Source organism: Jaculus jaculus, chromosome 6 (genome assembly GCF_020740685.1).
Source record: "Jaculus jaculus isolate mJacJac1 chromosome 6, mJacJac1.mat.Y.cur, whole genome shotgun sequence".
NCBI lineage: Eukaryota > Metazoa > Chordata > Mammalia > Rodentia > Dipodidae > Jaculus > Jaculus jaculus.
The window spans coordinates 166,999,509-167,016,734 of record NC_059107.1 but is presented as its reverse complement, the minus strand read 5'-3'; the positions used below and the strand labels follow the sequence as shown (position 1 = coordinate 167,016,734).

Below are 17,226 nucleotides of genomic sequence, written 5' to 3'. Positions count from 1 at the left end.
TACTTGTTTCTTAATAAACTTATTTTCAAGCAAACCCAAGGACTCTTTTCTGTTCTGCACTATGATCAACTACATACACAAACCTTGTGAACAAAATGTGACGGGTGTGAGGTACAAAAGCTTTCAAGAAGTTAAACACATATCTGGTGCCAGTTATTCTAAGCATAGAATAAAGAGAAAAAGATGGCTTAAGTGGGATAAACCAGGTTGCAGAATAGGACAAGCAGCAATACTCAGACTTAACTATCTAAAGTAGGTTTCACAATGGGTGAAAGAAGAAAGCATGTAATCTCTCATATTATATGTCCCAGGCATCATGTCAAATGGCTATTGATGATCCTGTCACCACTGCTTTCCTAAATTGCAGATGTCTAAAGGAAGGTTAAATGTCTTGTCCTGAAAAACGAACGTGATGATGCACGCCTTTAATCCCAGCACTCAGAAGGCAGAGGTAGGAGGATCACCGTGAGTTCAAGGCCAGCCTGAGACTACATAGTGAGTTCCAGGTCAGCCTAAGCTAGAGTGAGACCCTAATTTGAAAAACAAAAATAAAAAATGTCTTGTCCTGGTTCACACAGATAATAAAGAGCAAAATTAGAGTAAAATCGGGGCTCATTGTGGCTGGGGGTAGAGGTTTAGAGGACTTGAGAGAACCCTTGCAAGGTACCAAGTAGTCCTGTCCCAGTAGGAACATAGGCAGCAGAGTGACAATGTGATCCAGCTTCATAGGTGAGGGGTCCAAGTGCCAATCAGACCCAAAAACATATCTGTGATTCCCAAAAGACCTTAGGATGGCAAAAGTCCTAGAGTGAGGTCATTTCCTGGTGAGCACTTTGCTTCCTCTTCCACCTTGACAGAACATAGAAAGCTCAAATAAGTTTCCAGCTAGTATCAGAGAATCCCACTGAGGGGCTGTTATAATGGATCTGAAGCATCCTATGCAGGTAGGACCTGGAGCTGGAAATAGTAGGGTGTAGGGAGGGTGAGGAAGGAATGAGGGAGCCAAGACTCTAGGAGGAGGGAGGCAGAAGGGATCTCACTCCAGAAATAAGTGACAGCCTTTAATTTTAGAGACAAAGCAGAGAGGGAAAGGCTCTTCAGGTCCTAGATCCACTGAGACCCACCCAAACCAGGGTCTATATGGAGGCTAGCTATGCAGCCCTGTTCCTCTGCCAGCATTCAAAGTGTGGTCTGCAGCCTGGCCTTAGGGGGTAGAGTCAGAATAAATGGACAGAGGACTCCCTTACTTGCCAGGGGAAAGGGCTGCAGCTCCTTGGCCTGGAACTGGGCAGTACCCTCAGAGACTGTGAAGGTAGCAGTGACTTGATGGTTGAGACAATAAATGGTGTTGCCTAGCACTGTGCAGCGGATTGGGGCAGGGTTGGGAAGTGGCAGGGAGGCTGGCCGGCTCCAGGAGCCTGTCACTGTGTTGTAGCGCATCACTGAGGCACCCACACCTCTCAACAGGTCAAAGCGGTACAGGAAGCCCCCCAGTGCCACCATGTCACTGGATCGCCTGTGGCTGGCACTGTAAGGGCACTCATCCCATGAGTCCTTCACAGGGCTGTATCTGAGCAGGCGGTAAAAGAGGTGACCCCCTGTCACATAGATATCCCCACGGCATGCCACAGCCTCATGGGCCACAGGGAAGGTACCCTCAGGGAGGGAAGCCCTTGAGGTCCAGTTGTCTGTACGTGGGTCATACCTCTCCATGCTGTATAGGCACTCACCTCCTATAGCATAAAGCAATCCATCCAGGGCCACCAGCTTGAGTTGGGCCCGGGCCTGCTGCATGGGCCGAATCTGACTCCAAATATTGGTCAGAGGATTATAGCAAAACACCTCATTTGAACAGACAGCCTTAGCACCATGACCCCGGATACCACCTGCCAGGAACAGGTAATTGTGCATTGTGCAAAGACCACAGCCTCGAAGTGGGACCTCCTGGGGTAACTGTGTCAGGGGCTTCCACACATTCTCTTGAGGACTGAACATGTGGAGGTGTCGAGGCAAAGGCTCAGGCTCAGCTGTTGGATCCTCCTCACCAAGAGGGTCCTTTGTGAGGTCTGAGCGGCTCACCTGGTAAAGGCTGGGCAACACAAGGACCCCCAGTACCACCTGGCCCTGGCAGGTCCGCAGGCTCAGGATGCGCTCCCGGTCAGCCCCACTCAGCTGCCTGTAGAGATGTGGATCACCCAGCACATGTAGCAAGTTGTTGCTCATCAAGGTGTAGGTCTCCTGAGCTAGGCTCAGCTCCCCATGCTGCTGGGCAAAGGCTAGGACCTCCAGGCAGCTACTCAGATCTAGCCTCTGGGAACACAGTGCCACCTCTGTGGCGGGCTGCAAGGCTCTAGAATGCGACTTTCCAGGCCGCTCCACAACTCCCCAACTGCTAGGCCTTTGCAAAAAAACCAAAAGCTTTTGGGCCTCTTTCTGCTTCTCTGTGAGGATTCTCCTACTGAATGCAGGACTGGCCCCTTCTTCTGGCACCTGCCCTTGGGACTGCCTGGGAGTTGCCTGGGTTGCTACTTGCTCAGGGTTCTGGGCTATTTCACACAAACTGGGAATTTGAGGCTGGGGGATGGGCTGAGAGTTCTGCCTCTCAACAGTAGATGGCAAAGGGCCAGGCTGTATATACACAGGAGGCTGTGAGGGGGCCGTGGGCATTTCAACCAGAGATTGCAAGTCTAGACTTTCCTCCTTGGCTCCATCTCTTCTTGGGTCTGGAGGTGAGTCAAAAGTGAGATCGCCATTGGTTTCTATGCTCATTGGCTGTGGTTGACATTCAGCCACAATTACACCCCCTAAACCTGGTGATGGGACTAAGCCAGACAAGGGTCTGTGCCTGTTCTGAAGTCTGGAGATGGCTCCTTCAGATTGGAAGCCTGGCTGTGTATCCTCAGACTGTATGGATGTAATGGGTCCTGCAGGACTGCAAAGAATTGCCCCAAGGGCACTCTCTTGGAGCCTGTCTTGCTTGGGGAAGGGGTGGCTTCTAAGAACCATGGTAATAAGGTTTCCCCAGCTAGTTGAGATCCTTCCTTCCTTGGAGCTCCTTGAGAGGCCCTCACTGGGCTTCTCAGACACAGGGCTTGACCCAATGACTATTGCTGGTGCTGGGGCTAGGGATGGGGCTGCGGCTGCAACCGAATCAGAGGCTGGATTTTGGGGTGATGTTGGGGATGTTGTGGCTGGGACTGAAGTTGAAATTTCAGTTGAAGCTAAAATTGGGACGGAAAAGGAGGCTAGTGCTGCTCTGAGATTTTCACCATTAGAACAATGGCTAATTCCCAGGTGCAAAGAGTTGGAAGGAGCAGGTAGGAGACCAGAGTGGATCGATATGGGCGCAGCGGGTGGAACCGATTGAAGGACCTCAGCGACCCCAGTCACAGGCGAGGAAAGATGACTACAGGAAGGGCTGCGGCTGCGGCAAACCGTAGACTTTGCTGTGCCCAGGGAACGCGCGGGCCTCTGGTCAGCAGCTGGACTGCTGGCTTCCTGCTGGCTACCCTGGCCATGAAGGGACCCTCTCCCTTCTCGGATGCAGTGGCCCCCTAGCTTCTCCGTCCCACTCTTGTCTGAAACTTGGTCAGCCTCACAGGCCTCCGGGGGAAGCTCCTCCGGCGACGTGCCCTGGTCGCAGTTGAAGTTGGTGACCACTGCTGCCCCTCTCACCCAGGGCCAGGCTTCCTCCAGAGCCAAGACCCCCTGAGTCTTCCTGAGGACTGGGGACTCGGTCTCCCCAGAGCCTGCAGTGTCTGCTGGGGCGAGCTGGGAAGTGCTCCTCCTGAGCGCGTCCTCGTCCTTGGAGCAGTCCGCTTGGGTGGGCGCAGCGAGAGCACCGCCGGGCTCCTGAGTGCCTGGGCCCCTGTCTGAGCCCGGTAGTGGGGAACCTGTGCAGGGACTTCGGGCGAGTATTATTTGGGCAGCTGCGGAGTTCCCATCCACAGCGTCCCACACACTCACCACTGTGCCCAGACGGAGGGGGTCTGGCTTTGGGGGATGTCGTCTGTCTCCTGAGCCATCACCTGGGCGCCTTGGCCGGCTGCCCAGGCCTCTCCCTAGCAAACCAGGAGACCCCACACCCAGGTGACAAGGACTGGTGTCCTGTTGCTCAGTATGGACTGGGGCCTGGGGAGCTGGCCCCTTGGCAAGGGCGCTAGCTACTTCCATCTGCATCTCTGCTTCGTTACCAGGACTCCTAGCGGTGAAGTGGATCAGCACTGGGGCAGGCATACCCCTTGCTTTGCTCTGACCTAGGAGGTCTGTGTTTGGCCTGACAGTCTCCTTTCCTTTATCTTGATGGGTCCCTGAAGTGACCCCTCTGCCAGCCACCTCACTAGGGGTATTGAGTGAAAGACCGTCTGTGGAAGCCATACCTCTGTCTCTTGAGGGCTCCCGGTCCTTGGCCCCAGCTGTAACAGGTCTCCTCTGGTTGTGACCAGGAGCGTCTGACTTCCCTTGCGGTAGGCTCTGTCTCTCGCTGGTACCACTGACGTTGGACTTTGGGCGCAGGGTCGAGCTAACTCCTCCTGTCTGAGTAAACTGCACCCCTGGAGCTGTGGACAGTGTGACTGCCTCCTCTTGGTCCTGCCTGAAGCCAAACCACTGCAAAGCCAGTGCTGTGGTGGCGACCACAGCCAGTGCTAGCAAGGCCAGCACAGTCCCTTCCCAGTCATCATCTCCATCCACATCCCAGCCCCAGAGGAGCCCACCAGCCTCCAAGGTGCCCCAGATCATGATGCTGATTGCAGACCTGCTGTGAGGAACCTGCTCTTTCTCTCTCTCTCCCAGGCAACTATGAATGCCCCACATCAAGCCTAGTTTGTACAGATGGCATTGTAAGCACCCTACCCAGGACCGCCCTGTTAAGGTGGACTGGGTGTCCAGGCCCTTGCAGTGGTCTCTGCCTGAACCTAGGTTTGCAGGCTTGTCAGCAGACTCTGTTGAATATCTCAGGAGACCCTTTGGTCTACAACAGCCTTCCCAAGTTGCCCCAAGCTCTTGCCCCTTTCTCTCTTGCCCAGCATCTGAGGGTCAAATGGCCATGTTTTGAAACACTGGGCCATCATCTCAGCCTACCCTCTTCTGCTTGACAGACTCTTATACCCCCAAATTCAACCCATATCTTAGGGGGCCCTCCTCTGAGCTCAGGTCCAACTAAAGGGGCTCTGACAGGGAAGGGTTACTCACAAGGAGATAGTATCTTGAGTCTTGGGAACATGATGCAGCCCTGATGAAATTACCAGAAACTAGAGAGGCTAATTCCACTATAGCCACCAGGGAGGGGTTGAAGAACAAACCTAGTAGTAGTCTCTCAGATGGAGACCCTGAGGCAGGGGTCATGGAAGCTGTGAGTGGAGGTTTGAATATAGGTGTGGGTGACCAAAGCACCCATACTCCATCCTCCACTGGCTGCTGAAATACCTCTGGGGAGACCAGTCCAGAGGCTACCAGAGATGAAGTAGTTTTCAAGTCAATAGGGAAGCATAAAAGAATGAAAAACCAAAAACTTTTATCTTCCTCTTTGTGGCTATGCTTATTTCAACCCTAACCTAAACCTAGGGCCTCTTGGCCTCCCTTGGCCCCTCTGGACTACCCTGGTACAGTTCCAATGTTCCTCTGGAGAGCCCTGGGCCTGAACTGTCCCTCCTCCAGTCACTGCATCAGCCCTCACAGAAATCCTTCAGAAGTCCCCTCTGGTCAAGGTGCTCTACCAACCCAAGTCCTGAACATCCTCCTCTCAGTTCTCATCCATTCTTGTCTAAAATGAGCAACTATCTCCACCTCTTCGCCTGGCTCAGGCCTCACAGGCTGTCATGTAGATGTTCCATTGGGCAGAAGCAATTGGTTTCTTAGGGAAGGGCCTTATCCATCTGCTCATCACTTAAGCCCATATCAGAAGTGAGTCTTGGGCTGGAGAGATGGCCCAGCAGTTAAGGCGCTTGCTTGCAAAGCCTGATGACCTGGATTATATTGCCCAGTACCCACACAGATGCACAGAGTGGTGCTTGTATCTGGAGTTCTCATCTCTCTCTATCTCTCTCTCTTTCTCCTTGCAAATATATAAGATTTATTTTTATTTATTTATTAGAGACAGAGAGAGTGGTGGGGGAGAGAAAGAGAGTTAATAGATGCTGCAGGGCTTCTAGCCACTGCAAAAGAACTCCAGATGCATGCACCACCTTGTGTATCTGGCTTACATGGAACCTGGGTCCTTAGGCTTTGCAGGCATGCGCCTTAACCACTAAGCTATCTCTCCAGCCCTAAAAATATTTCTTTTTTTGTTATAAATATTTAAATATTTATTTATTTATTTGAAAGGAGATAGAGATAAGGAAAAATATTTCTTTTTAAAAAGAAGTGTCTTGAGTCAGGTGCGAGGTGGGGCACAGGCATAAAAAAAGAGTCTGAAGGGGCTAAAGAGATTTCCTAGTGGTTAAGGCACTAGTCTGTGAAGCCTAAGGACCTGAGTTTGATTCCCCAGTACCTATATAACACCAGATGCACAAGATGATGCATGAATCTGGAGTTCTTTGCAGTGGCTAGAGGCCCTGGAGTGCCATTCTCTTCTCTTCTCTCTTCTCTTCTCTTCTCTTCTCTTCTCTTCTCTTCTCTTCTCTTCTCTTCTCTTCTCTTCTCTTCTCTTCTCTTCTCTTCTCTTCCCTTCCCTTCCCTTCCCTTCCCTTCCCTTCCCTTCCCTTCCCTTCCCTTCCCTTCCCTTCCCTTCCCTTCCCTTCCCTTCCCCTCCCCTCCCCTCCCCTCCCCTCCCCTCCCCTCCCCTCCCCTCCCCTCTCCTCTCTTCTCCTCTCCTCTTCTCTCTCTCTCTCTCTCTGTCTCTTTCTCTCTCCCTCTCACTCTCAAATAAATGAGTGGAAAAAAATTTTTTTGGTTTTTCGAGGTAGGGTCTCGCTGTACAGCTCAGGCTTACCTGGCATTCACTACAAAGTCTCAGGGTGGCCTTGAACTCACAATGATCCTCCTACCTCTGCCTCCCAAGTGCTAAAATTAAAGGTGTGGGCCACCACACCTGGCTTGAATTTTTTTTAAGTGAGTCTTAGCTGGGTATGGTAGCATATGCCTTTAATCCCAGCACTTGGGAGGCAGAGGTAGGAGGATCACCATGAGTTGGAGGTCACCCTGAGACTACATAGTGAATTCTAAGTCAGCCCGGGCTAGAGCAAATCCCTACCTTGGGAAAAAAAAAAAAAAGTGAGTCTTGAGTGCCAAGTGGAGCTCAAACATTAAAAACAAAAAAAAAAAAAGGAGTTTGGAGCCGAGTATGGTAGCGCATGCCTTTAATCCCACCAATTGGGAGACAAAGGTAGGAGGATCACTGTGAGTTCAAGACCATCTTGAGACAATATGGTAAATTTCATGTCAGCCTAGGCTAGAGTGAGACCTTACCTCCAAAATAAAAAAATAAAAATGAAAAGAGTTTGGGGTTGGAGAAATGGCTTAGTGGTTAAAGTGTTTGCCTGCAAAGCCTAAGAACTCATATTGGACTCTTCAGATCCCACTTTAGCCAGACACACAAAGGTAAGGCAAGTGCAAGATAGCAAGTACCCACTAGGTTGCGCAAATTTCTGGAGATCAATTTCAGTGGCTGAGGCCTTGGCACAGCAATTCTCTGTCTCTCCCTCTCTCTCTAAAAAAAAAAAAAAAAAGAGCCAGGCGTGGTGGCGCATGTCTTTAATCCCAGCACTTGGGAGACAGAGGTAAGAGGATCGCCATGAGTTTGAGGCCACCCTTGACTACATAGTGAATTCCAGGTCAACCTGGGCTACAGTGAGATTCTACCTCAAAAAAAAAAAAAAAATTAAGAGTCTGGAGGGGCTGACGAGATGGCTTAGTGACTAACATGCTTGCCTGTAAAGCCTAAGGACCCAGGTTCAATTCCCCAGAACCCACATAAGCCAGATGCACACAGTGGTACATACATCTGGAGTTTGCAGTGGCTAGATGCCCTGGCACATCCATTCTCTCTTTGTGTAATAAATATATATTTTTTAAATTTTTCTTGGTTTTTCGAGGTAGGGTCTTATTGCTTACCTGTAATTCACTATGTAGTCTCAGGGTGGCCTAAAACTCACGACAATCCTCCTATCTCTGCCTCCCAACTGCTGGGATTAAAGGCATGTGCCACCACACCTGGCAGGAAATGGATTTTTTTTTCCCCCTTCCTCTGGAACACAGTGGACCCAAGGACTACTTGACTCAGGCACCAAGGAGATGAAAAGTTTCCCTGGCACTCTGCCTGGGCTCTTCTAAGCCTCAAGTGTCTCATCTGGCCTGGTCCCCTCCCAGCTTCCCCCAGGACTATTAAATAACAGTGAGAGGGTGGAGTGAGGCCCATGCCTTAAGGTAGACTTCTACCTGCAGAGGGCTTTCTTGCTCTTATTCTCAGTCCCAGGCTTTGTCTGTCTCTGTTAAGTTTGGAGATCCAAGACCTTCAGTGGATATAGCTGACAGCCTCCTATACATCTCATTATGGGCTATGTAGAATGACCTGTTAGTCAGCTCCACACAGCTTCTGAAGCTGCAAAGCAGTCAGAGCCCAAGGTTCTGCCAGATGATAAAGGAAACCACAGAGGAGAATATAAACATGGGAATCAACATAAACAACCCCACAAGATATGAGGGTCATTAGGGGCTATAGACTTACAGTTGTGAAGGGCCTGATCAGTTCTGCCAGAAAGGAAGCACTTGCCTTTGTCAGAACCAGCTGGAGGAAAAACCTTTGCCCTCTATGGAGAGACGTTATAGTGACAGTGACTAAGGACATATCATCTCCCCAAAAGGTAGCTACTTGCCCTCTTCACTTCCCAGGAAGAGTTAAAAGTTGGAACTGCTGGAAACGTGACAGTCTATGGGGGCTGAGATTCCATAAGTAGCACAGATACCATCAAGTACAACAAACATTGAGATAAGTGAATGCAATGATATCTGACTAATGTTAACTCCTGAGAACCCTCTCTTCCAATATTCACTGAAGGGTCCTCTGTTTCCATGCCCTCAATAGCAGAGAGGTTTGTGTGCATGCTCATCTGAAGCTGGTCTTCCCAGAGACAGTGCAGCACACAGAAATTGCACCATCACCATCTGTGTACCAGCCGATCCACTGCAGAACTCACCAGAAAAACATGCTACAGCCTGGTCTCCAGGACAAAGCAAGCCTCACCCACCATTGCACCCTTGCTGAGACATGTAGTGGAGGGAGAGTATGATAAGCTGAAGACATGCTTGCAGATAGAGAATGTTAGTCTCAGAGACTCTTCCTCCTTCCAACAGACCAAAACTGAAGTCTTTCTTCAAATGGTCAGCTCACTCAACAGGGGATCTAGGAGGTCTGTCTCCTTCCCTGAACCCTAGCTCACACCCCTACAAGCCTCTTTCCACTGGTCAGTCTACCATGCTCCAAGGACATGGACATGAAAGGTCTGGTCTCATTCTTTCCTCTTCTTCTGACCTCTTCCCTGACACAAGGTGAATATATTTCTCTGTCTGTGTCTCTGTTTCCAACTCAAACTCCTATTCTGTTTTCCTTCATGTTTGCATGAAGTCTCTTCTATCTCATTCTCTCTCCCTCTCTCCTTCTCTCCATCTCTTCCTCACTTCTTGGCTGGATCAAACCCTGGTTCTCCTCCCCTGCTGATCCACCCATATACTTTCACTTCTGGGCTGACAGCTCTGCAATCCATCCCTGATTCCCCAACTCCTTACTCCTCCCCCTTTGCCCCTTTGTCTAAGGACTCCCCCTCCAAACTGTTAATAAACTCCCAATCTCCCAAAAAATGCATAGTCTCAGTCCTCTTATTTGAACCTCTGATAGAAAACAAAATACAGGACTAGAGAGATGGCTCTGATGTTAAAGGCACTTGCTTGCAAAGTCTACTGGCCTGGGTTCCATTACCCAGTACCTACATAAAGCCAAATGCACAAAGTGGCACATGCATAGGGAGTTGTTTGCAGCAGTAAGAACTCCTGGCATGCCTATAGTTTCTCTCTCTCCCTCTCTCTTTCTCTCTAGCCATCTTTCTCTCCCTACATACATACACACATACATATACATATATATATTAAATAAATAGGAGAACTAAATATAAAGGTACCTCTAATACACATAAAATATGTAGTGTCAAACCCTATCAAATGTAAAGTGTCTCTATTAACGAAAGGGACAAATGCACCTGGAGTTCAATTGCAGTAGCTGAAGGCCCTGGAATACCAATTCTCTCTCTGTCTCTCTCCCTCCCCTCTCTCCTGCTCTCATATAAAATAAAAGCCAGTCTATTGGCCTTGCCTCAAAAAAAAACTAAGGGATGGGAGGGTCAATCAAAATTCAAGATATTCTAAATAAGACATATGAAAATTGAATAATGGCACACCCAGAAGTCATAGATTGTTACCAGAAAAATTTTCAGGGCCAGGGATGGGATACCTTCCATTGAGTTTTTGGCCAGAAAGGTCCCTGTTGCCTCCAAAACATTATAGGCTATTGCCAAGGCCCTTGGTTTCCTGTGAGAAAGAGATGGTAAGACCCTATTGCTAAAGATTTCACATGCCTGAGCAACAGAGTCAGTGAGAAATCAAGCTGGTGCTAAGCAGAAAACTTTCTCCCTGTAATCCAGCCAACTGAAAGCTAAAGAAAGCTGCACTGTATGCAGCTTTATGGGAGACAGAAGTCATCAGCAGTGAAAACAGTGGACACTGGAAGCCCCAAGTTTGGCCAGACTGACCGAATGACTGAACAAGTGCAATAGTGGCATGTCTTCTCTGGGGGAAAACCAACTTCTCTCAAATTGAACTGAAGACCTACTCTATGGGAGAGAATACATGCCTAGTACTGAAAACGTAATCAAAAGCCGATGGCAGGGGAGGTCATGAGCCTTAGGGGTATAAAGCCTGCTCTTGTCTGGATAGATGCATATGTTACTCTCCCCAAATTGCCCTGCAAGCACTACACTTAATGTTCCATACTCATATATTAATGCTTCTCTCACTTTTGGTTAGAGAAGCTTCTCTTTTCAGAGGGCAATGACCACTTTTGGGATGACCCAAAAGGCAACATAGTGCTGAGAAGAAAGGGATGGAGGAGTGTAGAGCACTGAAACATCTCACACCCTCAAGGCTCAGGGTCCATTGTGGAGGAGATGGCAGAAAGAATGTAAGAGCCAAAGGAAGGCTACCACTCCTTACATACAACTGTCCGGATAGAATTTGCCTTGATATCCAAGACCTTGCAGTGCCTAGCAATACACAAGACCCTCATAATAGGAGAAAAAGATGATGACATCAAATTAAAAGAGAGACTAATGAAGAGAGCAGAGTTATGAAGGGGAAAGCAGAAGAGGGGAGGGAAATACCATGGTTTGTTGTCTGTAAGTATAGAAGTTGTCGATAAAATATATATTTTTTAATTACCTTTCTAGTAGACTCAATCAAAAAAATCACCCAATTTCATAACTCACCCAGTTTCATAAACCAAACACCACTGGATATAAAGACACAGACTGGGAAGACAAATTCCAACATAATAATAGTGTACAGTTTCAACCTTTCACTCTCACCAATACAGTCCATCCATACAAAAAATATACAAAGAAAGCAGAGCATGGTGGTGTATGCCCTTAATCTCAGCACTAGGGAGGCAGATGTAGGAGAACTGCCGCGAGTTCAAGGCCACCCTGATACTACATAGTGAATTCCAGGTCAGCCTGGGCTAGTGAAAACAAACAAACAAAAATACACAAAGAAAGCATCTGAGTTAAATGATGTTATAGATCAAACGGACCAGACCGATAGCTACAGAATATTCTATCCAAACACTGCAGAAGCCACATTCTTGTCAGTAATATGTGGAAGTTCCTCTGAAATAATATAATAGGACGCAAAACAAGTCCACAGAAAATTTGAAATATTTATATTCTACTTGACCACAATGCAATAAAACTAGAAGTCAGGGCTGGAGAGATGGCTTAGCGGTTAAGTGCTTGCCTGTGAAGCCTAAGGACCCTGGTTCGAGGTTTGATTCTCCAGGACCCACGTGTTAGCCAGATGCACAAGGGGGCACATGCGTCTGGAGTTCATTTGCAGTGGCTAGAAACCCTGGTGCGCCCATTCTCTCTCTATCTGCCTCTTTCTATCTCTGTCACTCTCAAATAAATAAATAATAATGAAAAAAATTTAAAAGAAACTAGAAGTCAACAGCAAGAGAAACTACAGAACATATGCAAACTCACAGCAATTGAACATGTAATCCAATAGTGAGTGAGTCAATGAAGAAATTTTTTAAATTCCTAGAATTGAATGAAAATACAATATACCAAAAATCTATGGGATACAGTGAAAGCAGTCCTAAAAGGGAAGTTCCTAGCTATAAGAGCTAACATTTAAAAAAATCAGAGAGGCCAGGCATAGTGGCACATGCCTTTAATCCCAGAACTTGGGATGCACAAAGTGCTACATACATCTATAGTTTGTTTGCAGTGGCTAGAGACCCTGGTGTGCCCAAGGGTGGCCTTGAACTTATGTTGAGATTACAGAGTGAATTCCAAGTCAGCCTAGGCTAGAGTGAAACCCTACCTTGGAAAAAGAAAGAAAGAAAGAAAGAAAGAGAGAGAGAGAGAGAGGGAGGGAGGGAGGGAGGGAGGGAGAGAGGGAAGGAAGGAAGGAAGGAAGGAAGGAAGGAAGGAAGGAAGGAAGGAAGGGAGGGAAGAAGGGAAGAAGGGAAGAAAAGAGATTAGAAGCTATCCCAAAAGGTAACAGGGTCTACTTACACAAAGGCAGGTTCATAGGCCTGTACTAGAAGTGCTAATCTCTCTTTCCATGTCAGGTCAGGTTATATGTTACATATTCTTGGTTGGTTTACAATTTTCAAATTACCTGTATTTTGGTGTTGACTACTGTTGCCTTTGATGTTTCCTGATTCATAGGGCCTTTGTCTTTTTCTTCTGTCATTATTGGGGGCAGGGTTTGACTTGGCCCCAGACTGACCTAGAAATCATTTCAGACCAGAAAACTCAACCTCCCAGCTAGATTAAGGGTGTGGGGCAACACACACCCTTAGGGACTTTGGCTTTAATACATTATCTGTGTCAATCCCCACGCTTACATATACTCTGTGCTGGTTTAGATTGAATATGTATATTGCTCAACTGAATTTTAGAATTTGCCAGTAAATTGCTCTATTTAGTCTACTAGAGTACTTGAATAGCAGACAAACTCAACACCTAGGGTCACTTCTGCTGTTTTCTTGGAGTATAAAAGCTACACGTAGCACCTTAAACTCATACCCTGAAGATATATAAAGTTGGATTTACATGGCTAAAAACACTAGAGATAATTAGAAAACCCAAGCATCAAATTAACTCAAGAGGCAAAAATCTACATTAAAATACAAGAAACACAAAATATCAATACAATCCCACCAAAACTTTAAAATCCTAAACCAGGTTTGGTGGTGCATGCCTTTAATCCCAGCATTCAGGAGGAAGAGGTGATCACCATGAGTTTGAGGCCACTTGAGACTATACAGTGAATTCCAGGTCAGCCTGGGCTAGATTGAGACACTACCTCGAAAGGAAAAACAAAAGACTTCCGGTTAAGATGGTGGTGTAGGTACCATACCAAAGCAGCCTAGGGAGGAAAAAGTAAAAAAAAAAAAAAAAAAAAAAAAAAAAAACAGCAAAATACACACTTTTACTAAAAAGTCAGGTGTATAGGAAGTTGAAACAGCAGCGGAGAAGTAGGAGAGATCCAGAGCATCCACAGCCCACACAGGCCAGCAGAAGCACCTCCGGCAGGGCAGGACTGCACACCAGACCACAGTGGCAGCACCCGGTTTGAGCTGCAGGAAAAGCCAGGTGAGGAGATTTTCCATTCACACCGGAGCTCTCCACAAACTCAAGAAATGTGAAAGGAGGATGGCAGTGAACAACGGAGGAGCAAATCACAAGGTAGAAGAACGCATGGAACATTGGGCAAACTAGACCACCATTGGCTCCCTCCCCTTCCCCACTGCCAGTGCCCAGCCCTCAGGAACAGAGCAGCAGTCCAGGGACCCAGCCACACCAACTTGAACTGACAGAACACCAAAGAGGGACACAATCAAGAGTGCAGCTGAGACCAAAATATCCCAAAAGGTAACTGGGATTACTCCAGGTCAGTACCTGCCTAATAAACCTGGTATATATGCCTGAACCAGAAGTGCTAATTGCACCTTCCATATCAGGATAAATTATATGTTAAATTGGATGGATGGTCAAATTTGCCATTCTTAAATAAGCTGTGTTTTGGGCTTGTTATTTGTTGCTTCTTGAATTATAGTGGCTTTGTTTACTCTTCTGTTATACATTAGGGAAGGATCTCACCTGGTCACAAGTTGACTTGGAACCCTCTACAGACCAGAAATCTTAACTGCCTTGTTGTCAGGATTAAGGGAGTGGGTGTGGCACCACACAGCCTAAGGGACAGACAGAAGACCTGGTTGTCATAATACCTACTCTTGGATAAATATAATGTGCTTTTGTGTACTGAATAGATACATTGTATAGTTAAAATTTAGAATCTGCCTGTATTTTGTTCTACTTGGCCTACTTGAATACTCTCATAGCAGGCACACCCAACACCTACAGTCACTTTTCTAGATACTCTGAAAGTCTTCAGAGCCACACCTAGCACCTTAAGCTCCTACCCTAAAGATATATAACATCAGATTGATTAATACATCTCATAATACCAAGCTAATTGGAAAATCCAATCATTAAATAATCCAAGATGCAAAAATATATACATTATAACACAAGAAACACCAAAAATGAAGACAACATAAATCCACCACAAATCTTAATGCATCAGAAATGACCTCCAGTGAGAATGAGTTAGAGGAAATGCCTGAGAAAGATTTCAAAAGAATGATTATAAATATATTCAAAAAACTCAAAGAAGAAATCAAAGGAAGCAAAGAAGACACAAGACACCAATTTAATGAAAGAGGTCAAGACATTAGATATAAATAAGGAAACAGAAATAATAAAGAAAAATCAGTTCGAATTACTAGCAATAAAGAACACAATTAATGAAATAAAAAACTTTGTGGAATATCTCACCAGTAGAATGGATGAAGGAGAGGACAGAATATCTAAGCTAGAAGACCAGATAGCAGATCTAATACAGTCCAACAAAGAGAAAGACAAACATAGAAAAGTATGAGTGGGAATTTCAAGATATTTGAGACTCTATGAAAAGATCAAACATAAGAATTCAGGGCATAGTAGAAGGAGAAGAATTTCACTCCAAAGGCATAGTTGGCATCTTCAACAAAATCATAGAGGAAAACTTCCTCCAAATTGGAAAAGAGGTGCCAATGCAGATACAGGAATCCTTTAGAACACCAGCCAGACAAAACCTGGAAAGAACCTCTCCTCGCCATATTATAATCAAACTACCAGACATACAGGCCAAAATATATATATATATATATATATATATATATATATATATATATATATATGAGTATTATGTATGTATGTATTGAAAGCAGTCATAGAGAAAAATAAAGTTATCTACAAAGGCAAGCCCATCAGGATTATAACAGATTACTCAACACAAACTTTAAAAGCCAGAAGGGCATGGAGTGATGTATTCCAAATTCTCAAAGATCACACTGTCAACCAAGGTTATCCTGCAAAGCTATCCATTCAAATAGATGTAGAAATAAGGACATACCATGACAAAAGCCGGCTAAGGGATTATTTGAAGACAAAAGCATCTCTACAGAAAATACTTGAGAGAATCCTCCATGCTGAAGAAAAACAAAAGTACACATATAAGGAACCAGGAAAAAAACAACAATACTCAAATGCTAGCTAACACAAGACAGCAAAGGTAAAACCAGAAGAACCACAAAAAAATGGCAAAAATGAATACACACCTTTCAATAATATCTCTTAATATCAATGGCCTCAATGCCCCAACCAAAAGACATAGGTTTGCAGACTTCAGTAAATAGCATGATCCTTCAATTTGTTGCCTCCAAGAAACCCACCTTTCTACAAAGGATGGGGACTATCTTAGGGTGAAAGCTTGGAATACAGTGTTTCAAGCAAATGGACCTAGAAAACAAGCAGAGGATGCTATCCTAATATCTGATAAAGTAGACTTCAGACCAACATTAGTTAAGAAAGATAAGGAAGGTCACCTTATATTTATTAAAGGCACCCTCCAACAGGAGGACATTACAATCCTAAACTTATATGCACCTAACATGGGGGCCCCCAAATACATCAAACAAACACTATTAGAACTAAGGTCACAGATAACACCAAACACAGTGGTAGTGGGTGACTTTAACACTCCACTCTCATCAATTGACAGGTCATCCTGGGAAAAAATAAACAGAGAGGCATCTGGACTAAATGAGGTCATAGAAAAAATGGACCTAACAGATATATACAGGACATTTCATACAAATGCTGCAGAATATACATTCTTTTCAACAGCACATGGAACATTCTCTCAAATAGACCATAATTTAGGACACAAAGCAAATCTTAACAAATACAGGAAAATTGAAATAATTCCTTGCATTCTATCTGACCACAATGGAATCAAACTACAAATCAATAGCAAGAGAGGCTATAGAGCATACACAAAATCATGGAAATTAAACAACACATTACTAAATGATGAATGGGTCAATGAAGAAATCAAGAGGGAAATCAAAAAATTTATACAGTCAAACAATAATGAGAACACAACATACCAAAATCTCTGGGACACAATGAAGGCAGTCCTCAGAGGTAAATTTGTAGCTTTAAGTGCCTATATTAAGAAATTAGAAAGCTTGCAAGTAAATGACCTAATGCTTCACCTTAAAGCTTTGGAAAAAGAAGAACAAGGCAAACCCAAAATCAGCAGACAGGAAGAAATAATAAAGATTAGGACATAATTAATGAAATAGAAACAAAAAAAATCCACTGAATCAATGAAACGAAGAGTTGTTTCTTTTAAAGGATAAACAAGATTGATAAGCCCTTAGCAAATCTGACCAAAAAAAAGAGAGAAGAGACACAAATTAATAAAATTAGAGATGACAAAGGTAACATCACAACAGATTTCAGAGAAATTTTAAAAATCATAAGGACACACTATAAAAGCATATACTCCACAAAGTATGAAAATCTGAAAGAAATGGATGAGTTCCTTGATTTATATGACCTACCT

The 17,226-nt window shown here is 45.4% G+C and overlaps 1 protein-coding gene across 1 annotated transcript; it reads right to left on the bottom strand.

Annotated features, from left to right (window-relative positions):
* Positions 1-1,179: 1,179 nt before the first annotated feature.
* Positions 1,180-4,740, bottom strand: Klhdc7b (kelch domain containing 7B). Its single transcript, XM_004650421.2, has one exon. The coding sequence runs from the start codon at positions 4,738-4,740 to the stop codon at positions 1,180-1,182; it is 3,561 nt and encodes a 1,186-aa protein (XP_004650478.2).
* Positions 4,741-17,226: the final 12,486 nt, after the last annotated feature.